This window comes from Gracilinanus agilis, chromosome 6, assembly GCF_016433145.1.
Source record: "Gracilinanus agilis isolate LMUSP501 chromosome 6, AgileGrace, whole genome shotgun sequence".
NCBI lineage: Eukaryota > Metazoa > Chordata > Mammalia > Didelphimorphia > Didelphidae > Gracilinanus > Gracilinanus agilis.
In genome coordinates this window covers 234,214,940-234,241,712 of record NC_058135.1, presented here as the reverse complement: position 1 = coordinate 234,241,712, position 26,773 = coordinate 234,214,940, and the positions used below count along the sequence as shown (strand labels likewise).

At 40.3% G+C, this 26,773-nt stretch overlaps 1 protein-coding gene across 1 annotated transcript in view; it reads right to left on the bottom strand.

Moving 5' to 3' along the window:
- The window catches only part of SOX6 (SRY-box transcription factor 6), a 676,476-nt gene that overhangs the window by 44,592 nt on the left and 605,111 nt on the right, over positions 1-26,773 (bottom strand). Inside the window, exon 14 of the mRNA XM_044680896.1 lies at positions 2,488-2,596. Within this exon, the coding sequence (XP_044536831.1) occupies positions 2,488-2,596 (109 nt within the window). The remainder of the gene's footprint in view (positions 1-2,487; positions 2,597-26,773) is intronic.

Below are 26,773 nucleotides of genomic sequence, written 5' to 3'. Positions count from 1 at the left end.
TCTCTCTCTCTCTCTCTCTCTCTCTCTCTCTCTCTCTCTCTCTCTCTCTCTCTCTCTCTCTCTCCCTCCCTCCTTCCCTCCCTCCCTCCATCACTATCCCCTTCTCTCTCATCAACTTCCGGAACATATCTCGCATCTAGCCCTCTTCTCATTCTTGTTAATGCCTCAATTTCTTCTCACTTAGACAGTTGTTAGTATTTTAACTGTTGTCTTTTTTTTCTGCTTTCAACTTCTCCTCTGTAATACTCTGTACTGATCATGCCACTCCTCTACCCAAAACCTTCAACAGCTCAACTTTTTCTTCCAAATAAAGGATAAACCTTTAATTTGGTATTCAAGGTCCTCCTTATCTGGCTCCAATCTATCTGTATAGTCTTCTTTCATGCTATTTTGTTTTATTTCTTCTAAATACCAGAAACACTGGACTATTCCCTTTAACCTCTGCCCACTCCCAACCATATGGCTAGCAATTTCTGCACCTGGGGTTACACAAACCTTATCCAGGATAAGGAGTGTGAAATGACTTCAAATTCACTTTTTAAGGTGGGCCAATTGTTCCTGTGGACAGCAGGGTGGTTTGAGGAAGAGCCTCTCTGGGATGTGACAGCCAGGGTTTTGTCTGGTTTTGTTTTTGTGGGGAGAGAACGGAAGTATACTCTCTGGCAGCTTCCTATTTATACAGATTCTTCTTGCTAGCTAGGTGCTACATGCTGTGGTTTCTACACTGCTTAATGATTGCAAATGCCACCAGGAGTCTCAAAATTTGGCACCCTGAGACAAAGCCCCAAACCCTCTAGTAACAGCTTTTCCCCATACCTTTGCTCCGATTAAGCTCTCCATCCCTGGAATGACTTCCTCTCCTATTCCAGTCAGTCTCCTCCCATTAAAATATCAGCCTTGTTTCAGGGCCCTGCTCATATGACACCTCCTCCTTGAAATCTTTCCTGGCCCCAACCCCCGCAAAAACAAACAAACAAATGAACCAAAAAAAACTAGTGAAAGTGATCTCTTTCTTGTTGACCTCTCCTCCCTTACACAATAGCTGCTGGTGCAGTTGTCCTTCCCAAATTAGAATGGAAGCTCCTTGAGAACAGGACTTGTGCCATATCTATCCTGGTATCCCCCAAGGCCTTGACTGTGGTTCTTGCTTAAAAAGTGTTGAATTAAAATCCACTAAGTATTTCCCAAGCAGCAGTGATGTGCCCGGCACTGTAACCAAATACTACCCTGTTCTGCTGTCTTAGGAGAGGGCTGCTTTCTGGAAACTTTCTGGCTATCTCTTAGCATTTCTGCCACCGGCTCCTGGGTTGGTACCTGAGCACCTTCCAGCAGTTTTGTCCAATTCTGATACTGCTTTGGAATGTTTTAGGCCACAGAGACAGGGCTGTGGTTTAAAAGGGGGGGGGGGGAGGAGGTGAGGGCCAGGCTCTTTCCCCTTAGGCAAAAGGAAGAATTCTGCTTGGGGCCAGAGACAGGAGTGAGTATTGTGTTACACTGAAAAGAACAAATTAATCTTCTCTGACTGGTAGGAGGGTTTTTGGCCAAAGGAGAGAGGCTAAGGGGAAAAGCAGCCAGGGCTCTGTGATGATGACACAGTCAATAACCAGGCAGTGTTGCTCCCTAAGTGCTGATCCAACCCATAAATTGTATTTGGTCCCTAGGGAGCACGTCCTACTGATTTGCTGCTGTGGGCTTAAACAAACCAAAAAAGATCAGGAACTCATGACAATATTTTAGACAGATGCCTAGTCCATTAGGCCAGCGGGCCTTCCTTTTCATCACTGCTTTCAAAAGATTTCAGCAGCAGGCTGAATGAACCAGGACCCTGGATCGGGCAGGAGATGGGCTTGTTGCTATGAAGCACCAGCCTGGTTCCTCAAGACAAATTTTGCTAGGTCCCACAATCCATCTCAGGGTCAGAATCACTCTCTCACATTTTTCTTGGGAGAGTAAGCAAAATTCTCTACCTGGAGAAGCTTTATTAAAACACATCTAGGGGCCAATGAGGTGGCTCAGTGGATTGAGAACTAGTCCTAGAGATGAGAAGTCTTGGGTTCAAATTTGACCTCAGACACTTTCTAGCTGTGGAACCCTGAGCAAGTCGTTTCACCCTGATTGCCTTTCTTCTGCCAATACATAGTATGGATTCTAAGACAGAAGAGAAGGGTTAAAAAAAAAAAAAGAAAGAAAACCAAACCCCTCCAAATGACACAAATGGGTCCATGAGGTACCCTTGGAGACAGAACTCAGAAGGAAAGCCCCAGTTCTGTTCTTCAACCCCCACCACCGCCACAACCCTCATCCATCCCCTGTTAGCACCATAAGGCATGGAGAAGAGAGATGGGTTTTAGTACTATCTACCCTTTTGGCTAGATATTTAACTGAGCGGGCTCCCAAGAAGATCAGCCTTAGCCTACTAGTCACACATGACTTTCCATATTTTAGGAGCAGCAAGAAAAGATCTGTGTTGCTCTAGCAGCAACTCACCCTCGGCATCTTCAGGCCTGGTCAGATCAATGACTCCTGGGCCCAGTTTCCCGTCTTCATTTGACTTCCCTGTTAACTGGGGGCCTAGATTCTCAAAGCGTGTTCTCTCCTAGAAGAAAGAAGAAAAACCATTTAGCTGCGGTGATTTTAGGAACAGCCACACTTTCTCCCACCTTTTGTGCCTTTCTTGTTTCATAGGTGAAAAGCGCAGACTTTCAAAGGCTAAGGATGACTAACTCCAGCTGTGGAAAGCTTGGAAATCTGGCACAGCCAGTTCTGGCCAGTTTGGCCCACGGGCCACATTCGGGACAGCTCAGGTAAAGGCCAGAAACCCCAGCCAGGAACCCTGTGGGCTCTGGATCACCCGCTTCTCCCTCTGTTGGCTTTCCTCCCTTACACGAAAAGGAATCCAATCGGGCCTCTTCCAGCCTCAAACGCAAAACTTGAAAGAGCAATTCCTATTAAAACACACTGCGAAGTTTAATGGGAGAGGCGTTTTTTGCCATTTAGAGATCATAGTTTGCATTTGTACTCCTGAGGAAATACAAGTCTGAATTTTATGCAAGAGGCTTTCAAAGACAAATATTTCAAAGGAGGAATAGCAGATGACAGCGTCGGTACTATTATTTTGCCTAGGAGTTTGAACTGAGCCTCTACGGGAAGTGAATAAGAGGCCACTGCTCCTAGCAAAGCAGGGGGCCCCGGAGAGTTCAGACCTGCCTGGGACCTGCCAGTGCGGGAGGAAAAAGGAAAGAAAGGCAGTTTACTTGTTAACCCAGTTCTTCAAAGGATGCAGGGCCTAGGATGCTCCAAGGGGCCAACGGGGCTGGGGGTTGCGCCATGGGACTCCTGGCGGCCGCCCTCCCTGGATATCAGTGGCAAAGTGTTCACTGGTTATTACTAATTTAGTGTTCTTGTTTGCAGGAGCAGAAGAAGTCCTGTCTTCCTCCAACACCCCCAGATCCCCCCCTCCCCAGCCTCGTTGCTTCTTTCGACTAAAACTTGGCATGGTGATGCGCTTGTGAATGAATGAAACCTTGTGGTGCATTACTATGAAACAATATTAAATGTCATGTCAGCTTGAATTTACAGACATGAAATACCAGCTCCCAGTTCCACACTGGCCCAGCCTCTGCGTGTTCTTCCTAATGTATTATGCAGCCCCGGAGTGCTGATTGCTGTTCAGCCTATTGTTCAGTGACCTAGTTCCGTACTGAGCCATGTTAGGCATTCGATGGAAACGCTCTGAGTTTTCTCTTCGTGGAGATGTTTAGAAACTTGGAAATATCCTTAAAGAGCAAACATACAATTACTTGATAGCTGCTGTGCCTCATTTGTACAGTCTCAATACGTTTGTGCTTTCTAATATGATTATTTTTTGAATATCATTATATTTCTATAATTAATTCCCATCAGTCAAATTGTGCAGGAAGCTTTCCCCGTTCCCCTCAGCACAGAATATGTTTAAATCTGCACTGAAGGAAGACACAGTTCAGACCTGGTTCTACGTGCCTTAGTTTGCTGGAGAATTTCTAGGTGGGAAAGTTGTTCAAGGACTCTTTTGGTTAGGGAACAAAAAAAAAATCGTGACACTACGTTTTTGTGGTTTTTTTTTCTAACTAGGGGAAAGGAAGACCCAGGCAAATGTGGGATGGCTTCCCTGGATATGACATCTGAAGAAAAGGTGAATGGGATGAAGAGCACAATCGGGAGTAGGATTCAGTGACGCCTTCTTGTATAAAAATGCAGCTGTGCAAGGATGGCAGAGTGTGCAAGGCCTAATGGCCTGTTATAAAATAAAGCACCATATAGTAAATGTAAAGAGCTGCTTTTATATCTAAGTCGTGGGGACAGTCATTTCTAACATCTCAAATGTTCAGGTTCTAATAAGGCTTAGATCTGCAAGAGGGGAAAGGAAAAAAAAAATTAAAACTATCATAAGCACCAGGAAAGGAAAATATTCAACCTTTTTATCGAATTGTTTCTCATTGCAAACATTTGCATTTGAATGCTTTCTCCCCAGTTAAATGCAAAGGGGTTTTGCCTTGACACCTGCAATCTTCTTGGCAGAACAACCTTTGCCAGGGTTTTTGCAGAGGGGGGAGAACAACTTTCTACTCTGAAAATCAACAGACCTTGCCATCCTATCCATCAATATGCATATTTCAAGGATCTTTCCAAGTCAGTCATTCTCTTTGATTTTACCAGGAAATATTCGCTGTTAAAAAATAAAATAAAGTTCCTGAAAGAATATCAATATTTTGACAAGGAAGGAGAAGAGGGAAAATTACATGCCATAGTGTGCAAAATCCTAAGACAACAAAGCTTACATGATGATGATATCTTTTCTTTAAAAAATAAAAATGAAATGCTCTCACAATTCAATCCTAGGAGCCTGTTTTTAATCATAAAAAAAAAATAAAACATTTGGTGTCACCATTCACCAAAGTAAGCCTATATACACATGCATGTTTCCACATACATTCTAAAATGCCCTTCAAATCATTCGTTTCTCTCACTTCATTCAAAACATATTCTTCAGCAGAGAGCCTTTCTCATAAAAATATCAGTATTTTTGGCCAGAGAAAAATCACCCCAAATTTTAAAAAAGTCGATCACAGATGAGATGATTTTGACTCGTGTATAAAAGCACTTTATATTTTCAATATGAACACTCTTCCTCTGGCCTCTGAGATTACAGAGCTCTGCCCTGACAGAGAGAAGCTTCCCTGCGCTCCCCAGAAGAAAGGCATCCATTTGTCCTTGCTTGAAACAACGGTGGAGAATATTTATTTGCCAGCCCCACCACTGCGAACAGGAGAGTTTCTGGTCACTAGAAAACAACACCCATCGGACGCTGGGCAGCTGAGCTCAGCCAGACTATCTCTGGTGGAGCTGGACGTCAAGCCTTATAAATAGAGGCTAGAGCCACCGATGCCACAAGATTTCCATTCCACGACATGTGAACTTTGGGACCAGTCTTGTGGGGAGAATTCTGCCTGTAGACTGCGTGTGGCAAACCCTTCGCTAACCCCCGCGTCCTTTCCCACCCAGGAAGCTCTCCAAGGGCTAGGATATTTGTAGACAATTTGAAAATGGCGATGTTTCATTGATCATTTCATCCCGTCTCCCCCCCAGCTCCAGGACAAACAGCCAGGCTTCTGCCTGGCAGCGAAATGTTCCTTTTTCCATGCTGGGGTGTGATTAGACACTTATTTATGCATTGTCAGTCACAAACATGCAGGCAACATAAAAGTTATGGAAAAAAATTAAAGTCGGCTCTGCTGTGTTGGTAGGCCTGTTGGCTCTCTAAGTGCTTTGAAATTGTGATGTATGAGGTAGATGCTGCATATTAAATAAAGATATTTAAATGATAAAGCCCCCTTTAGTGAGAGCTGATGAATGTTAAACGTTACAGGCCACAAGCCGGTGGCATCCATCATCTTCACAGATTATCCCAGCCAATGCTGGGCTGGCTCAGGGATGACAGATAGACTGTTACATTATTATCCCTGATTTCCAGAGTCACTGAACAAACCATCCAACCCCTTGGGCATTATTTTTAACTTTGCATGAAATTAGCAACTTTCCCCCCTCGCTTCCATGGCAGGGACAGGCTCCTGATCAATCGGGCTCCTGCACGCGGGCACCGGGGAAGCGGGGATCTGGGACATTCGGCAAGTCCTGGAAGCCGGTTTTCTTCCAGAAAACACGGGCAACTTCCTGTGACTGGCAACAAATGTAAAATTGTGATCTTGGGGAAAGAAGAGCCATGAACCAGTAAGCACACAATAATGGCTTTTCTTTGCACTTAGATAAAAGCTGAATTTTTGATGCGCACAGTATATTTTAATAAAATTTTATATACTATGTTTTATACACTTATTGGCTATTCCATAATAATGTGTGTGCTAACAGTAAAATTGCTCTTAAATTTATGTGTGTTATTTATATGTTCCCACGTAACAATGCTTTTTGTTGTAAAAAAATATTCTGTTTATTAATGTAACTTTACAGCCCCTGCATCTGAGATCCGTGGTAAATTAATGACATTTTTATTATTTTATAGTGTCATTAAATTTTTACTGATCACTCCATCAAACCAAGGCAATAAAGGCTATAATGTAAACTGGGACACTTAGATCAAGGGAGCAGGAAGACATTCCATATAGGCTGAAGCAAACGGCTGGCTATAAATGATATTTATTTCATCTTTAAGCATGGGAGAATACTTGGATAAGTTTGGCAAAACTGTTTCAGGAGTAGAGTGGATGCTGTGCTTAAATAACATTTTACTTGCCAGCGAGACAGGCTTTTTTCAAAACATATGCAAGAAGATGACTGATTGCAGCCATCTCCCAAAGAACAATAAATGGAGTGGAATCATACACTGGGCACCCCTCCCTTCTGGATTACCCAGTGCGATCGGCCTGTACCCAGGCTTCAAATTATTCCCTCATGCTCCCCTTCTCCACATCTGAAACCGACGCTGAAGACAGAGATGGAAAATGGCAGATACCTTGAATGTCCTTTTTTCGTTATTTTTATAGTTTTTATAAACAAATCTATTTCGTTTAAGCCGAGGTAGTTGGGCAATGATGTAAGGTCCTTCGTTTCAAGAGTTTTGTTTCAGAAGCAGTTAGAAATCTTTCCCTCTCAACCAAAAAAAAAAAAAAAAGCCAATTCTAAATAATAGCTTAAAATAGGTCATTCACAGAAGCCATAGTGCATGCCTAAGGGTCCAAATGGGCAGTATATATACATATATATATATACACACAAAAAATGTTTGTATATCTATATATGCTAAAGACAATATTCTAGTTACAATGGGTATGAATAATTATCTTGTCTTCACATGTAAAATATATTAAAATTAGGTTACTTTACACTAGCTGTCTTAAATAAACCCATATGTAGGTTATTAGTTAATTACCATCTCTATTCTGTTTATATAGAGAAGTCAGTAAACAAAACTGCTGGTCTCTGGTACTCTCAGACTTAAAATGTGCAACGTGTTTTGTGAGATTTGTGCAGGTTTTTTTATTTCAATTCCTGGGAATTATATGTTGATTTAACCAAAATTTAGCCAGAAGAGTTTAATAAATCTAAATCAGAAGCAAAGTTTGCATACTCATACAACATGTGAATGGGGAGATTCCTCAGATGTCATCCAGCTCTCCCATTTTATAGATCAGGAAAGTGAGGCTTAGAAAGAGGAAAGAACTTGCCAAAAGTCACACAGAAAGCTAGAACTAGAACCTAGATCTCCTTATACTCTTTTCAGTGCTCTTTCTACTATGCCCTGAAATTTGCAATAAAAGATAATATTACATCCCCATCATTTGTATTTTATTTTTACCTTGATAGCAAGAGAATCTGAGAGAAAGGGAAAAAATTATATGGCTTATCTTGATAAAAATTCAAAAATCCCTTAAAATATTGAGATGTCATCTATTTTCATATCTTCAGTAATTACTTTGATGTCCTCTTACCCTAATGTGTTTCATCTCTAGCTGCCTATTGAACATTCCCACTATTATGTTTTTGTATCTGACAGTGGGGCATAGTGAATAGAGACCTGGCTTTGGAATCAAATCTACCTGGATTCTATCCCTGCCCTTGCCATATTCTGGCAGTGTGGCCCTGAGCCTGTTTTTCCGGACAACTCTATAGACTATAAGTGGTAAAGAGAGGATTTGACCTACATTGGAGGAAGGAATTCCTTCTTAGGAGCTCCCTACTTCAATGAAATCCTAGATCCTATTCCAATTCCCATCCCTTATCTCCAGTACCACCTAATTTATCATATTAAAACCAAACTAATCCTGCCCTCAAACCATTTCCCAACTTCCTGGTCTCTGTCAAAGGAAATCCACAATTCTTGGACCCAAGGATCAAGTCTTAAAAGCAGGGATTATTCTTAAACTGGGGTCTTTCTTTTGTTTGTAATAACTATATCAATATAATTGCTTTCCCTTTGTAATCCTACCTGTTTTATTTTAGGCATTTAAAAACATGATTCTGAGAAAGTCTCAACTCAGACACTTACTGATCTTGGGAGCTCTGGAAGGTCATTTAACCACTCTGAGACTGAGTCTCCTCATATAAAATGAAGGTGTCTTCCAGATAGTTTTAGAACTATGATACTGTGATTTATGTGGTTAGTGAGAAGTTCCATACCAGAGGATTCCCTACTCTGATGAAATCACAGGTCTACTGGACAAATGGACAGAGACAGACACAGAATAGGACAGCCAGCCAGAGATATAGACACAGTCAGAGGTATGGACACAGTCCTATACATCACAGGTACAGTCACAGACTCAGAAACAGTCACAGATATAGATGGTCCGAGATACAGTCAGACACTGCAAATGCACAGACATAGTCACAGACATAGATACAGAAACAGGTAAAGACAGCCAAAAAGATATGGTGACAGATATAACCACAGATGTAGTCAAAGACATAGTCGCAGATACAGACACAGGTCACAAACAAAGATTTGCACAAGTGAGTGAGGACCAGGATTCAAGAGGTATCTGGGACAATTTACTTTGCTTCTCTTGGCATCAGTATTCTAATCAGACAAAAGGGGAGAGTTGAATTAGAACAGGAGTCTTTTAGCTGGGGTCCATAATATGATCATTTAAAAAATATATTTTGATGATTTTATTCAGTATACAGTTATCCCTTCCTCATCATATGGGTTACTTTCACAGTAACCCCACAATCTAGAAAATTCACATAAAATTTTTTGGCTCTCCCTTCATACCAAAGAAGACATCTGAATTTTTTTTCTTTTCCATTTATGGGGGCTTTACTGTAACTTATTATAAATTCTGGGTTAAGTATGAACTTCTGAGTTTCTCAACTTTTTCTGTGTCATCTGCTGGCCCTAGTGTGTCATCTTCAGCTTCCACAAAACTCCCAATAAATTTCTTATGCCAACCCACAAAATATCAAAATGATGATGCAGAAAGTCACAATATAGAAGGGATAACTATACTTTGTTTCTTTTGTAACCCCATGTATTTTAGTTTATGTGTTTTGATATGAATCTGAGAAGGGGTCTATAAGCTTCACTCAAATGCCAAAAAAGGTGAAGGATACAAAAATGGAATTTCCTCCTAGCTTTGACTCTGTAACTCTGGCTCCCAACATCTGTAAGGCATAGAGTTAGGGTTTGGGATAGTGTCCAAGATAAAGGGACAGTGTTTAAGGAAGGAGCAGGGACTATACCTATGACTTCACTGGCATAAACTACTCCCTGGATGAGGAAACTCCTACCAATGCATGTCAGCACTTTCTCTCCAAAACAATCTTAGAGAGTCATCCAGAATACTTCATGTATTATAGCTTCAGATGTGCCCAGGGTCTCCTTGCATGTCTGTGCCAGAGGCAGGATTTAAATCTATCTCTTTCTGGCCCAATGGCCAGTTCTCTCTCTACTATATGATTCTGCCATTTACCACAATCTGGGAAGTGGGGATAATAATTCTTCTGCCTCTCATTTTGCAAGGATATTATAAAGAAAGTGCTTATGGGTCTTAAAAAAAAAACAAGCTGATTCACACTAAGAGAGTGAATAATCAGTGTTACCAAATTCAGAACTGCAAAATATAAGAGGTTTTAGAGGACATGATGTCCAGACCCTTAATTATTTTATAGATGATGAAAACTAGTGTTCAGAGTCCAATGAACTACCCAAGCTCCTACAGCTAATAAATGGAAGAACAAATAATAAAAGCCACGTCCAAGGTTCTTTTTTTCTTTCTAAAGTTACAGGATATTTTTCTCCTAAGAACTAAGAAAAGTTCTATGCATGGTCAGACCACTGCTTTCCCCAGTCTGTAACTGTTGCTCTGTGCTGACACTCTTCTTGTAGGACAAATAACTTTCCTCCTTGCCCAGATATGTCCTAGCTCTAGATGCTTTGCCACTAAATGTAGTCCCTAATTGTTTCCTTATCATGTGGCACAGGATTTGTTGCTCATATGCAATGCTGCATATCTCCTTCCTCTATGCCTCTGTAAGCCTTGTCTCCCAGGTTGGGAAGACTATCCTTCCTTACCTTCACTTCTTGGAACCCATGGCTTACTTCAAGACTCATTTTAAGTGTTCTCTCCTCTCTGAGGCCTTTTCTAATTCCCTGGGGTTCTAGTATTCTCTAGAATAGATGACTACTATACTGTACTAGTATATACCTGCCTTCTCTCAATCTACCCCCAAGAATATAAGCTCATTGAGAACAAGAGCTGCTTCATTTTTATCATTAATATTTCCAATGCTGGGCACATAGTAGGTACATTGATTAATTAAAATTTTTTGGCCCATTAGTCATGTCTGACTCTTTGTCATTCCATTTGGGGTTTCCTTGACAAAGATAATAGAGTGGTTTGACATTTCTCTTCCCAGTTCATTTTACAGATGAAGAAACTGGGGCAAATAAGAGTTAAGTGACTTTCCTAGGTCACACAACTAATGTATGTCTGAGGTCATATTTGAACTCAGGTCCTCATGACTCTAGAATCAGCACTATGTACTCTGCCACCTCGCTGTCCTATTTATTGAATACTGAATTGATTTGCAACCAAGAAAAGTGTTCCCATACTCTAAAACCCAGTTTTCCACAACATTTGCAGGGTTCTCCATCCACCCCAACAAGGATGCCACCTTGCTCATTCTCTTATAATATCCTCAGTCCTCTGCTTCTGCCCAAGAAGAGCAAAATCACAAAGCCACATTAGTCCTGAACCCATCTGTATGACACTCATGGAGCCAAAGTACTGAATCAAGTTATGATCAGAGGGAATATGGTACTTACTGAACTCCCTGAACCAAATGCTTTATGTCTCTGTTCATATGGTTTTAATATGGTTTTTAACCAATTGCAAGGTTATTTATAAGTTTGCAACTCCCCAGTAGTTAGAGTTATGAAGCGTTCAGACTTAAGCATAACCAGTTGTGTGGTCGGCAGACTACTACTTTCATGCGGTTTCCAACTCTTAATGGAGCACAAAGGCATGATACAGAGCTGTCTCCGAACATGTCCTCATTCACTGCTTGACTCAGTAACAAATTTATAGAAAATCCTCTGGTAAAATGATATAGAATCCCCTCCCCCCCAATCAACACATCATTACAAATTATAAAACTTGGTTAACTGCGCTTATATAAAGGGCTAATAATACTTTATCATCTTTGGTCTGAGCACAGAATTGGAAGGAGACACGGAGTAAATATTTAGTCCAATACAATCACCTTGGGCAGTTGTTTTGCCAGTATCTGGCAGCTAAGATTCAGATTATAATTAAGACTTTTAAAAGCATATTCTTTAAGCCATACATTATTATAAGCATAGCACAGAGTTAAAAAGATGTTTAATGCATATAATCTAAAATATATTTTAATTTTAACATGATTTTTACTTAAAATAACCCCTCGCTTTCATTGTTAAAAAGCAAGTTAAGTCTGGAGATATGTCAATCACACAGTTATTTGTAGGACTGATTGTCAAGTCAAGTAAATATGTATTTATAAGGCACCTACTTTCTGTGGGGTATTGGACTACATGCTGAGGATATAAAGAAAAGCAAAAATAGTGCCTTGCCGTGGCAGAGTTCTTATTCTAATTGTGTAGACAACATACAAATAACTATGTATGAATGAGAGAGAGACAGAGAGACAGGGGCAGGTGGGGGGATATCAGTATTTATAAGAGAAAATATCAGAGAAATGGCTCTAAAATTAAGAAGGCTGGAAAAGCTGGAAAGATTTTAACTGAGTCTAGAAAGTAGACTGTCGATGGGGAGGTGGAATAAAGGGTGGGGGGAACCACAAGAAGGAGAGAAGAGACAGAGAACTTCAGGTAACATCTCTATTGGCATGCCTGGGACAGTAGGCCGGGGCAGCGCTTGTCTGATGTTCCAAAGGGGCTCTCCATGGATTTATATGACTCTGGGGGAGCATTGTAAATTGGCCCAGACTTTAAGTTGCCAGAAGTTTAGAACCAACAGAGCCCGGAAGGGTTTGGACCATGATAACTCAGTGTCACAAGGTTAACAACAGCTGGGTACTTGACACCACCATCTGAGCCCTTCCCTAGTCTCCTAGGAATACTTGGGCTGGAGATGGTAGGACCCTGACAACTCCCAGTCTGGGGCTCTCTCCATGACATCAGCTCAGTGTTTTGAAGCAAATCTGACTGGCCCATTCTCTCCCTCCCACGCTACAGCAGCACTGGTAAAAATCACTTTGCCATGGCATTTTTTAAAGCCTCTGTGCAATTATTCATCTTCTCAAGGAAAATGTTAGAAACTAATCTGTCTGTCATAGACTTGCCAAACTATGGTCACACTTCTTTGCCAAAAAGTATTTGTCTGCTACCTCTGAAACTGTATCACTAGTATGAGCAAAGAAGTTGGGAGAGCTTCTAGAGAAAACCAAATAGAGAATTTCCAAACTAGAAGGGGTCTTAGAACAGAGAGCATATTATGTCAAAGCAGGGAGGGATCTTGGGAATCATCTTGTGCAGCCCCCTCATTACAGAGACAAGGTGAAATATTAAAGAAGTAACAGACGTACATTAGGTATTGGAAGATAAAATAGCAGTAAAGTGCATAAAAGGAGGTCTGCTAATAGGAATCGTGTTTTCTGAAAAACTCACAGATGACAGTTTCTTAGTGAGAGAATAGTGACCTCAGAAAGTAAATGGTAAAATTACCTCAGAGAGTGAGTCAAAGAATTATGGCTTGGGTCTACCTCCCCTCCTCAAGGAAGCAGAACTAGGAATGGAAGAGAAAATGTATCTGTGCAACTCAGTATGTATTGGACAAGATAAGGTATCTTAGCATACTTCACTTGACCAGCATGTGGGTTCCTGATTGAGGTTCAAGGGAAAGAGAACTGCAGAAAAGGGGTGGAGGGAAGAAAGGAGAAACACATTTTGCCCCCCAAGGACAAAGGGGGAATAGGGATGAATAAGATGAATGAGAAAAAGAACGTAAAGGAGAAAGGAAGAAAAAGAATATAAGAATGATTCTTCATGTTTTTTCCCAATTATTTGATTATTCATGCAATTGGCCAGGTAGGCATTTTTTATCTATTTTATAGATGATTGTGTTGAAATTCAGAGGGGTAAAGTGAGTTGGCCAGGGTCAGGAGCTACAGTGGAAGAGGCAGAAGTCCAGACCAGTTCTGATGACTGCATATCCAAGGTTTTGTCCACTAGGATGACTGGGAGCAGGAGGAGAAGGAAGCATGTGAAAATTGGAAGGGAGAGGAAGAAGGAATTTAAAAATGGCATTATTATGCCATTATGTTGGGTCTGGGACAGAACACATCTCTATTTCTGTAATTAAAATCTCCTCCGATGAAAAGAATGGGGGAGGGGAGGTAAGAAAAAAGCTATTCAATTCGAAAGTCAGTGATTAATTCCATGATGGCTAGGGTTGTTCCTCCTCACTGATGCCTGGAGAATGGGTTACAAGAAGTCAAATATGAATTCTTAAGTGAAAAACTGGATCTGCTCCTCTCTTCCGTTATATTGTAAGTTCCTTGAGGGCAGGGACTCTCTTTTGTTCCCCCACCCCTTTTTTTTTAACCTTAGAGCTTAGCTCAATGCCTGGCACACAATGGATGCTTAATAAACATTTAATTATTGATTTATTGAAATCCAAATGAGTAGTGGAAGTAGTTTTCTTTCAGGATCTATACTAACATTTTAAAAAATCACATTTTCATATTGTTACTAAAATTGGAAAGCTATTTCAAAGGTGAAGAAAGAACACTTACAGGTCACCTAAATATTCTAGAAAAAGAGACGGGTATTCCAGTATCAGTAATCTCATGTAGGACAAAAGACAGAGTGCCCAACTGTGGTGATATGTGTTAATTGTATGGTTCTCCAAAGATGTGGGAGAACTGATATCAATGGCTGTATAATTACCATTACTTCCAACAGAGTTAACATGTAGTTACTCTGTTGTTACCACAAAATAACATGCAATTAAGTGGTGTCACACTGCACGCCAGACTAAATAAGATACAGATTAAAAAACTCCTCACCGGAACCAGGATCCACGGCACCTCTAAAAAACATCCTTCAGAACAGTCTCGCTGGGTTGGTTTCCCAGAAAATGACTTAGACTTGCTCACAATATTCCTGTGAGTCAGAAGAGAGGGGACTAACAGAGATTATTAACATAGGAGAAATGGCCAGACAGAAGCAAGGAGGAAAATACTTAACAAGAAAAAAATGGGACGGATGTTTTGTGAGAAAATATCTGATTGCAAAGGAAGAATCAAGGGGCTAATAATAATAATAAATAGGGGGCTAAATTAGAATCTTCCTCCCACTGTTCTTCCAAATGCAGTTTCCTGTTGTACTTGGGGGTCACAGGTGATCTATCTTTCACAAAGAACCTTAGCTATGCTTGAAGACCAAACTCAGAAATTGCCTGGCTTTTCACCGAGAGTGATCAATTTTCCAAATAAAATGTACAGTGTGAATTATCAGGGGAGGGGAGAGAGAACTAATCTACAATTAAACTCCTTATTCAAAAAGACAAAGGATGCTGTGGCTCAACTTCAAAAAGTCCCTCTACTTTTTAGACGATAGAAAGAAATATGGGCAGGCAGGAACGCACCCAGCCATGCACATGTGCAGTGAGGGCCCAAGTGAGCGGGCATGGGTGTATGTTCTCATGCCTGGAGGTGGGGCAGGGTACGTCTGTGCCAGATGTGTTTCCAGGTTTAATTAGAGCACAGCTGAAAATGGCCAAGTGCAACGTTGTGAAGCTGATTAGCAGACAAAGGAAAAGTAGCTGTGTTTAAAATATAGCTCCAGTGTATCTGCTATATCTGGTTCAAACATCTGGGCTTCCAATTATTGACTGAACTCATGTGTAAGAGTTATTTGAGAATACTGTAAACGGCTGTAGAGCAGGGACTGGCAAATTGCTTTGTCAAATATATGTAGGACTACACTTGCTAAAATCTTGAACGATTAAGGCAAGAAATGCTATGAAATTATTATCCCTTTAATGAAACTGCGAAACGATAAAGATGTTTCTAGGCTAAGGATGATGTTTGAAAAGAATAGGATATTTAAGGCATCGGGCCACGATTTGAAAGAAAACCTGATTCTACTTCATTTCTTAATTAGAAGCTTAGTAACTAGAGTTGACTTAGGTCTGTGTTTCATATGAGCAAAAATGAGAGCAACAGACAACTGAAAGATGAGAGGTGTTCTTTGTCCAGGTTGCACATCTGTCCTGTAGTTGAAATAAACCTAAGCACACACAGACCCACATCGGAGGCTGAAAGGAGTGTCACTGGTCTCTGTCGCTATGTCTATACTAGTCTAGGGAAGCCTCTCTAATCACCTGCCGAACTATTTGACCCGAAAGGTCCCTTCCAGTTGTAAATCTCTGACCCTATAGCTGGGGCCATGTTCTCTGTTTTCCTGGGCTGGCACTTGATGCCTAAAGCATTCCTGGCTTTCCATTTCCCATGTTTGACTCTGTTAAATTCAAGGTTCCTTTGTCCCGCTCCGAGGGAAAGCAAACACATCAAGAGGGATGACAACAGAACAATGCTCGCAACATCATTACGGCATGTTATTTCCCCTTGTTCCCACATCGCTGCCATGCTCCTCTGATTATTTCAGCCTCAAGAAAATGTGCTGATTACCATGTGTGTTAGGCAACACTGCCAGGCCCACAGATCTCATATCGTAGCTAGTGTGAGTACATTATGCATGTGATGTAAATGAGGGATGTACTCTCCACACATCACCCCATTTGTCATCGGCTGGCTAGCCAGCCCAGCCCAATGCACAGAGAGATGTCACGGTACAAATGTTCATTTGTACCTCTGCCTGTGACGGAAAGGGCAAAATCACCTGCCCTTTCTGGATAATCCTCAATAGCAGAGGGACTTGAAAAACGTTCCTCTCCTAGGGGGTGGGAGGTAAACCCTGTTTTGATTTTTTAGATCATGTTTGAGGGAGCCTTTATTGTCCCCTATGTTCCTAGGTTGCCCATTGAGATGCAGTGTGCATTACAGGATGCAACAGCACGCATAGCTCGAGCAGAGAATTTATTTCTCTTGAACTCAGAAATTAATCTTCTCCTTTTATTCTCAGCAAAGAATTTAAACAGCCAGGTAGTACTAAGCCTGGAACAGAACTTTTGATTGGGCCTAGAAAACAAAACAAAAGCCCAAAGATAACAAATTTGGTTTCTTCGGTCAGGATGTAGGTGCTCGGAGGAGAAAAGGTATTTAACACCACATACTCAGATTTGGGCTCTCAAAGGATCTGTCTCCATATCACTAATCCAAGCTTTACCCACAGAATGTGAAGTGATGGCACTCTATTCTACGATGGTATCATGTGGCCTCTATTCTCTCTGTACACAAAGCTACACCTAACTTATCCTGGGAACCCATCTGCCTATTCTAAATTCAAAACAGTAGGTCTGCCCTTTGCCCTCCAAACAAGAGAATGGAAAACCTATTTAAGGGTGATACATTCAGTTAAAGGACTCTCAGAATACCAGATTATCTAATGAGTTCGCTAATAAGGAAATTAGCAATTTGAGTTTAAGCGGGGAAACCCACACACACAAAATGACCAGCTCTATTTTCTTGCTATGTGAACATTATTACATTTGGCCTTTCTTTCCCTCTGATCACAGAGTCCTACATGGTATATTGTGGTCCTTTTTAGACCAATTAAATTAGCAACTGAAGGGGTTAAGTATTAGGTGGAACAATTACTGTTAAAATCACTGGGGGAAATACTAGCAGCTATAGGGATGAATGTCATCTAATCCTAGAATCTCTGAGTTAGAAGAGTCCTCAGAGGATATCTAGTCCAACTTCTGAAGTATGAAACCCCCAATGTGATGTGCCCAAAGTATCGCTAGAATCATTTTGCATGAAGTATTGGTCTCAATAGAAAAACAAACTCGCACAAATTCTCGCAGAGAGCAACTTTTCCATTCTAGAAAGGGCAAGGAAGACTCTGTTTTTCCATTGGTCAAACCTCACACAGGGCAATGCGTTCTCTTTTGAAGAGAAGCTGACTTTCTAAGGATGACATTGACAGTAGAGGGGAAGCGGGCAAAAACAAACAAACAAATAAACAAACAGATAAATAAATAAATGAATGGATGGCCAAACTAATTAATTTATTTATTGGTGAAGACTCCCAGAGCTGACCAGTTCTCTTTTCTTTGGCTGATCTGCATTAGAATGTGGGAATATGAAAGTCTCTAATTGGTAGGAGCTTTGTGGGTTTTACTCTTTTATTGGTAGTGTGACAAGAAGGGCTGGATGATGAGGCTGCTTGGACCAAAGAAATGAGACAAGTCTTAATATAAACAAGATGATATATTTAGGAACCGTTCCATCTGAGAGGAGAGTTCTCTCTCTGCCGATTCTGAAAGCCGTCTGATGGAGCTGAAATGCTCAGCCTCCTCGTACTCCTACTTCTTTCAAGATTCATTTGTCCATTGTACTAAACACAGGCATACCGTTTGCATTCCGGATAAATTGATTTGACGGCAAGCCTCATTCTTTAGTATGATTCTTACTAGGAGATAAATCAATATTTAATATCCCCTCGAACATCGCCCATAGATAATTTTGTACCTTTTCTTCATTCCATTAAGTTACCTTTAAAAAAAATTTATATAAGCTTTCAGAAATGACTTCTGAAAAACAAGTGGTCAGAAGCAGCCTGCGATTCATTAACGCAGACAGAGGGTGTTTGGATCTTGCCGCATTGTGCTGATCAGTAAATCCATCTACGTTTAGCTAATTCTCAATCCTCAGCTAATTCTTGGAGGGAAAATAGATGCTTCCTATAAAGCTCAGAGATCTATGGTACAACAGGCCTGATTTACTCAAAATAGACTTCCTTTCCACATCCTCTCCTTCCTACTACCACCCACAAAGATGATAAACAAGGAATTGTCTTATTTATGAAAAGACTGTGGCATGAGTCTTATTCATTCAGCAAGCCTGAGGCAGTGGAGAGCAGCCAGTTGTGAGGGAAACCGTAGGCAGGGCACACACAGCACCAAGGCCCTGCAGGACCCAGAGGCACTCACTGCCTGGCCCTCCTGCTCACCTAATCCTCATCAACACAGGGACTCCTCAAGGCTCCTCAAGAGACGTTTGCTCATTCCTCCCAAGCATCCACAAGGATGAAATTTGCTCTCCCCATTTTACCCCTCAGTAAAACTGAGACACCAGAAAGCAAGCTCAAACTTGTCCTCCAACCACCAAGCCAGAAAAATGCTTGACCTACATTGGTTTTAGACATTCTTTGGGCTTTCACGTAAGCCTTTGAGGGCAATCTTCCAAGTGTGTCAGTCAGTAAATTCTGCCTACCTCCCATTTTTAAACTCCAGCTGGCTTCACCAGACCTAAGGAACAGGGCAGGTTAAGCCAAAATCAATCAAGCAACAACCATTTATTAAGCACCAACTATATGCCAAGTACTGTGACAGGCATGGCGATACGAGGCAGAGAATGAAACAATTCCTATTCCTAATGGGCTTATGCTCTAATGAGGAAGACAACAAGAATATACAACGATATACACAGCATAAATATAAAGCAAATAAATAGAGTTACAAAGTAATTAATGACATATAGCAGTGAATAAATATGTACAAAGTAATTAATGATATAATTAATGATATTATTATATTTATACATATATTTATATATAAATACATGCATTTATATATAAATATTATCATAATTAATGATATATAATGTAGTGAATAAGGATATGTGCAAAGAAATGATATATAGTAGTGAATAGATATACAAAGTAATTAATGATAGTATATATAGCAGTGAATAATATAGTAGTGATATATAGTAGTGAATAAATAGATATACAAAGTAATTAATACAAAAGACTAGCAGTTGAGAGTATCAGGAAAGGCTTCATGCAGAAGATAGATCTTAAGCTGCCTCTTCAAGGAAAAGAGGGACTCCATGAGGCAGAGATGAGAAAGAAATGCATTCTGGGCTTGGGGGGATGGCCAGGAGAAAGACACGAGGCAGGAGTGTGTGAAGATTAGAGAAGTACAAGCTCAGGTTCCTCAGGAGTTGGGGATTTGGGGGTTGGAGGATGGCAGTCCTCAGCCATTAGACCAGCAGGTCCCTAATAACATGACAGCTCTTTTGCAGAGTTTACATCTCAGATATCTTCTCCATTGGTGGAAGCACACAAGAATAAGAGCTGCCTAGACCTAGTGGAAATGGGAACAGGCACTAGAAGAAACTGAAGCCAATGCACGTGAAGTAGCTTGCCTGAGATCATACAGGTAATAAGAAGCAAAATCAAGAGTCAAGACTTTAATGAATCTATGTGAAAAATAATGAGGGGAACCTACGGGGCTCAGTAGATAAAGAGTCTGGCCAAGAGATGGGAAGTCCAGGTTTCAAATCTGATCTCCAAAACTTCCTAGCTGTGTGACCCTGGGCAAGTCACTTAACCCCAATTGCTTAGCCCTAATCACTCTTCTGCCTTGTAACCTATACTTAGTATTAATTCTAAGACAAAATAAGAGTTTTTAAAAAATAATAATAACTCACATTTCTCCAGATAGCTCTGTTGTTAATAAGCACTTTCTACACTGCAGCCTTGTGAGACAGTCAGCCTAAGTACTGTTCTACCCATTTTAAAGCAATGGAAGCTAAAATTCAAACAGCTGAGATGACTTGCCAACTGGATCTCCTAATTCCCAACCTAGTATTCTTTTTACTAGATTAGGCCAGACTCTCCTACCCAGGCAAACCTGACACACTAAGAAAATATTAAAGAAGATCCTGGCTACTCTAAATGTTGTAGCAGTTCAGAAACAGAGATCAACAAAAGATGGCGCATTCAAGGGAGGCTTCAAGAAGAGTCAGGAAACACAAGCTGAGCCTTGAGGAGGAAAGGTCTTGGGTAAATAGCAGTATGACATTTTAGGCAAGGGGGAAGAGATGAGAAAGGGGGCGTAACAATAAATACAGTGTCTTTGAAGTGCAGTGAGAACACCAGCCTTCCAGGGACAGAAAGCACTCTTGAAGAGACAAAGTTTAATTAACAAGTTTCTATGGCAGGCAATGTCCCCTCTAGCTAGCAATGTTGCCAATCACTAAACAATTGTGCCACCTAGAGGTTGCCCCCATGGACACAGTGAGGGTCATTTATTAGGGGCTTTTTTCTTTCTTGGAGCAATGGATTGAATGGCCCCAAACTATATCTTTCTGAAAGCCTTTTTTTTTTTTTTTTTTTAAATAAGAAGCTACCATGATGTAGATAAAGTTCAGGGGCCAAAATCACAAAGATCTAGGTTCATAGGCAATCTCTCACACTTATGAGTTGCATGAATTCGAACAAATAAATTCTCTGAATTTCAATGTCTATATCTGAAATAAAAAGGTAACAAAAGCTTAAAAGCTGACTTGCTGGCCATGTGGATTAAAATAACCGTGGCAGTAAGTACCCCAACAAGATTGCTGTGAGGTTCAAATCCACACAGGGTTTTCAAAACTTACAAGATCTTAATTAGAAATCCATCGGTTAGATTGTAAGTACCTTGAGGTCAAGGACTGTTTCATTTTTGTCTCTGACTTGCCGGCATTTAACCCAGTACCTGGTCCATAATACTTAATAAATGCTTGCTGATTAAATGAATCCAATGTAAATATTGTAAAGAAATCATCTTCTTTTCCAAAGTCATTAGCCAGGCTCTGAAAGACTTGCTTACTTTAGAACCTGGCCATCTTATCTTTCACTCCCCCCTCCACCCCCAACCCCCAATCAGTATCCTTGTTATTTTCTGAATATACCCCATTACTTCTGCCCCTATTCTTGACCCATCTTTTTATTAATAACATTCCCCTTAACTGGAAAGTCCTCATGACCCTTACCCCTCCACTTCGCTAGATCATACTCATCCCTCAAGACAACTATATTATATGCAATTACTACCTGCACAATAGTTCATATTTCTACAACTTTTTAGGGTTTACAAAGAACTTTCCCATGAGAGCTTTCCTGACGAAATCATCCATACAAGTATTTTCTCTAACAATTCTGTTTATAGTGTCGAACTAGATGCTGAGGGTATGTCCAACAGTCGGGGAATGACGGAACATATTATGACATATGCATGAATGGAATAACATTGTACTTGAACAAATACTGAAATGGAGGATTTCAGAGAAATTTAGGAAGATGTGTATGAAGTAATGCAGAGTGAAAGAAGAAGAACCAGGAAAACAATTTATGTAATGACAACAACGTGGTAAAGTAAAATAAAAAAAACTTTAAAAAAATTATGTTCTATGATCCATACAATGATAAACCATGATTCCAAGGAAACCAGCGATACATGCTATCTGCCTCTTGACAAGAGAGGCTGCAGAATGAGATTTATTTTGGGACATGGATAATGTGAGAATTTGTCTTGCTTGACTATGTATGCTTGTTGTGAAATTATTTTTTCTTTTCTTTTTTCCAGCAGGGTGAGAGTAAAGAGGGAATCTTATTTTTAATGGAGAAGAAAATTCAAATTAAATGAAAAAGGATTATCATCTCCCCATTTTACAGATGAGGAAAATGAGCCTTAGAGAGGGGATCTGACCAATGATCAAACCCATATCTCCAGATTTCAGGTCCCACATTCCTTCCTCTAGACAACACCAACTCTCACTTACTGTCTGTGTCCTTGGGGGGCATTTTCACTATCTCATCTTGTGTCTAAAAGACATGGAGTTTAACTCTACAGTTAAACTGTAAGCCTCTTTTAATTCTAGGTGTACCATACATGTCCCTGGACCCCCAGAGCCCCATACAGAGCCCACCACAGGAAATAGCCTTTTATTAATCATGACAATGGGGATCTTAAACCTCTAATCCTGAGAGAAGGTTATATGAGTAGAAGCAGCAACACTGGAGCCACGGGGAGGGCTTGGGTTTTTTCCCAGAAGGTAGGGTAAGTCACTGCATGGACCTGGGAAAAGTCATTTTGCCTCATTTGAATCAGCATCTCCTGCCTTAGAGTGAAAATAACCATATTCTTCCCACTAATCTCCTTTGCAGGGTGTTATTAGGATTAAAAAGATCATGTTCCTAGCAGATTTTAAACTCCACAGAGTCTAAGTACTTGCATCATGAATGCCATTGTACCGCCCAGAGAAGAATTGCACCAGTTCTTATGTCTCTACGAAATAGAAAGTGTATAACAAACTGACTTCATTTGAAAATCTAGTATTTCGTTTCACGGAAATGTCTTTATGTAGTTCAATTGCTATTAATCTTCTGATGCAATGAGCCCATGTACATAAAGTCAGTCACTCAACCAGCATTTATTAAACCCTGTGTCAGACACTGATTAACAATACAAAGATACAAAGAAATATAGAGAAAGGCTACCAAGAACGAAAACAACAAAATGGTCCCTGCCTTCACTGTCGAAGGGAGTAGATGATATGCAAGTAACTATATCGAATTAAGATTTTGATGGGGTAAACTGAAGACAGTGTCGGAAGAAAGACATTGAGACTGAGGAAGACAAGGAAAGGCTTCTTGGAGAAGGCAAGACTCTAGCTGAGGCTTCAAGGAGGCCAGGGAAGGTAGGAGGCAGAGATGAGGAGTGACAGAGTTCCAAGCATTGGGGACAGTCAATGAAAATGTTCATTCAGGATAGGGAGTGTCCTGGGCAAGGAAGAGTGAGGAGCCTCCTGACACTGGATAGTTGAGTGCTTTATAAGCCTTCAAATGCTGTAAACGTAAAAGTGTGTTCGGTGTGTATGGATATGAGTGTGTGTGTATCTGGAGAGTTATCTGCTGTTTTTTTTACCAGCACGCCCTTAGATATGGTTAGTAAGCTCAATTTATGGATATGGAAATTAAGGATAACTAACCTGTAGTGGCAGAACAAGGAATGAACCCCACCTTATCCTGACCCATCTTTTTCAACTTTTTCTTTTGCAGACAATCCTGGGGATTTTTCCACGTGAAGCAGGGGAAAAGGGCAGCAAAAGAGTAAGCAATGTTCCTGAGAATGGTCAGGAGGCCTCCAGCTACCTGGGGGAGATGGAGAGTTGTGGCCTCAGGGGAATGTGTTTTAAAAGGCGCCCTTTGTGGCATCTCAGGATTGATGCTGCTGATCTCACTAATAATAAGGCGGAAAGAGCTTAGAGGGCTTTCAGAAATAAATACAAGAGGGTAATCCCTCGATAAAGGGCTGTCCCTTGTGGGGCAGAAAGCATTTAGGGGGCCTTAATCTTATTCATGAGCATCTAAAGATGCTGACTGGAATGCAGCTCAAAGTGTAATTCTGGCAAAGAGCTGACAATAACATATGTGTGCTGATCAGAGCCAGGTTAGTTTAGAAAGCAGGGAGAAGGTACAGTCTAGGCCATCAGTGGGGCTAGGAGCCAGGTCCTAACACCAGGCTTCACACAGAGGATGCCAAGTATCCACAGAGTGGCATACTCATCCTAGGATCTGCATGTAAAAGAGACCACATACCAATATCTCATTTACTAATATAGAAATGCAGAGAACAATGTATGTCCCACTCAAAGCCAAACTGGGTTTAGTCAGCCAAACGTGCTGGCTAGTCCTAGACCACTGTGACTTTTTCTCAGGCAAGAAAAACAAATGTTCAATCACTCAAAAAAGTAGGATTTTCCATGGTTAAGTTTATTAGATTTGCAAGCATAATTCATCTCTGAGAGCTACTGGTAGTCATCATCTCACTTTCTTAAAAATAGGGATACTGAGATGAAGTATTTTTTTGTTCCAGACCCCGTAGACATTTAATGATTGAGCAAAAACTATATTCTCCAAAGATCCAGTGTATCCCGAGTCCCGTACAAAGGTTCTAGGAATGCAGCAGAAGCCATCATTGGCAAATGAAATCCCTGAAGTTGGAACTTACATGTGTACCCCTTTCCTCTGTGATCTTGCTTCAGGGTCACCTAGACTCACACACGGATCTAAGGAAGCACAATAAACTTTGGTTGGCCAACTTTGTTTCTCTAAGAAGACTAAAAATGTCAATTTCTTATGCGCTGGGGCAGTATGGCATAATAGAATGGGCACTAGGTTAGAGTCAATGAGACCTCTTCTGTCCTGATCCTAATTTAGCCAATAATTTCCTGTATCATCCCAGATAAATCTTTTCCCTGTCTGAGCTGTACTGTTCTTATCTGTCAAATGAGGAAGTTATACTACTACATGATCTCTAGATCCCTTCCACTTTTCACCTCTTTTCCTTCTACTTAGATTTGATTTTGAGGGGTGAATGAGCTCTTTTATAATCACAACTGTAACTAGTAGGGCTTGTAACCATGGCAAGAGACATAAAACACAGGTGAGAGGAATAGGGCAATTGGGGGTTAGGTAGAAAGAGCATCAAAGTACAACTACATAAAAGAAAAAATACATATTGGGGCAGAAGGACGCTTTGGCTAAGGGAGGAGTTTTCCTGGTGTTAAACCCCTGGGGAGAAGGAGCTCTGGAGCTTCCTCTTATAAACTAAAACTTCTTGCTAACTTTGTGTTAAACTAAATTGTTTTAAATTACTGAAGGCCTTCACATGCTTTCATCTCCCTCTAAATTTTAGTGTCCTGGGAAAAAATCCTAGTTGCCCTACCCTAGTTATGGCTCTTATTAAAATCAAGAATCTTTGTAAAGGTCCAGGGATGACATTTAGAAATGAATTGGGCTTCTTCAGGAGTTTATTGTTTTACACTGAAACCAAACATATCTTCAAGCTTTACTGGTTTTGAAATATCTGATTTGCCCTTTTTATTTTGCTGCTTTTGTTATTAAAGTTTCTTTACAAAAGGCTTCCCAGGAATCAAAGGACTCCAATCTAGTTTCTCTGGTGTCATCAAGAAACTGAAATAAATATTTACTAAATTTTCTTTAAATATATTTACAAGAATGTAACTGAAAAATTCCTGACCACATGTGTTTTGAATTTTTTCCAATTTAAATGTTTGAAAATTGTTCAATGTCTTGACTATTATTCCAAGTCACCTGGAGGGTGTAGGTAATTAGGAGAATGGGGAACTTGGAGGGGGGAAGTTAGGAGTTCCTTTCAGGTATGACTTACAAGCTAGCTTGGGTGAGTGGCCACCAACATCCAATCCATCTGATGCCCAGGATCTATGACACTGACTTCCCTGACACCACATGGGTCACGCCTAGTGAGGATATCCTGTTTATCATGTTAGTCATTCATGACATGTAGGATAATTCAAGGATGATTAGTTTTGTGGGTGTGTTTATTCCTGCATTTGTGCCAAAATGCTTACACTACAGCAGGACTGATCTAAAGACAGGAAGGAGAGGAGAGGCAGAGGTCTGTAACAAGGAAAGGGGATGATTTCCATTTACTTCAAGTGAAGATCGACCTAGAGATATACAGGCTGCTCTTGCCTCCACTATATGAGATCAGCACTTTTCATCTCTATCAGCTACATGGGAAAGCCTGAAAAGAAGTGACAGGGGGACAGAGAAGAAGTGGAAAAGTATGGTAGAGAGGAAAAAATATCGTTAGCATCCCAGAAGGGTAAATCACACTTTAGTTCAGCAGCATTCTTTAATAAGATATTCTCCTACTGTATTCATCTGCAACCAGATCTTTTTTCTTCCTTATTGAAGAACAAGACTACTTGGACTAACAGAAAGCACAATGGTTTGGAAAGGGCTTTGGACTTGGCCTCGGATTAAAAACACAGCTTTCGGTCTAGGGGAGCTCTGGATTCAGGTTCAGATTCTCCCTTTGACACTTTTATTCTATGACTATGGATAGAAAAGTTAATTAACCTTCCTGGGTCTCCCTTTTCTTGTCTATTAAATTAAGAGAATAATTATATTATATTTTGTTATATTTATGTTTATATTTCTATATTTATAATTCTATATAAATAATTATTATAGCTTGGCTGGAAGGATTATACAAGCTGATATCTATAAAAGACTTTGAAAACTTCACAAATATATTTTATATATACATATACATGTAAATATGATTATGTATAATATATTTTCCTAAAATATAATAATTATAAAATGCATAATTTTAAAACAAAATTAAAATTTTTATGAAATATAAATCGTATATATGTAATATGTGTATAATATCATAAATTGTAATATATATTGCAATATATTTATGTCACATATATTGAAAATTTCAAAGTTATATATGTAAAACTATTGTTGCTCTTAAGAAGAGTT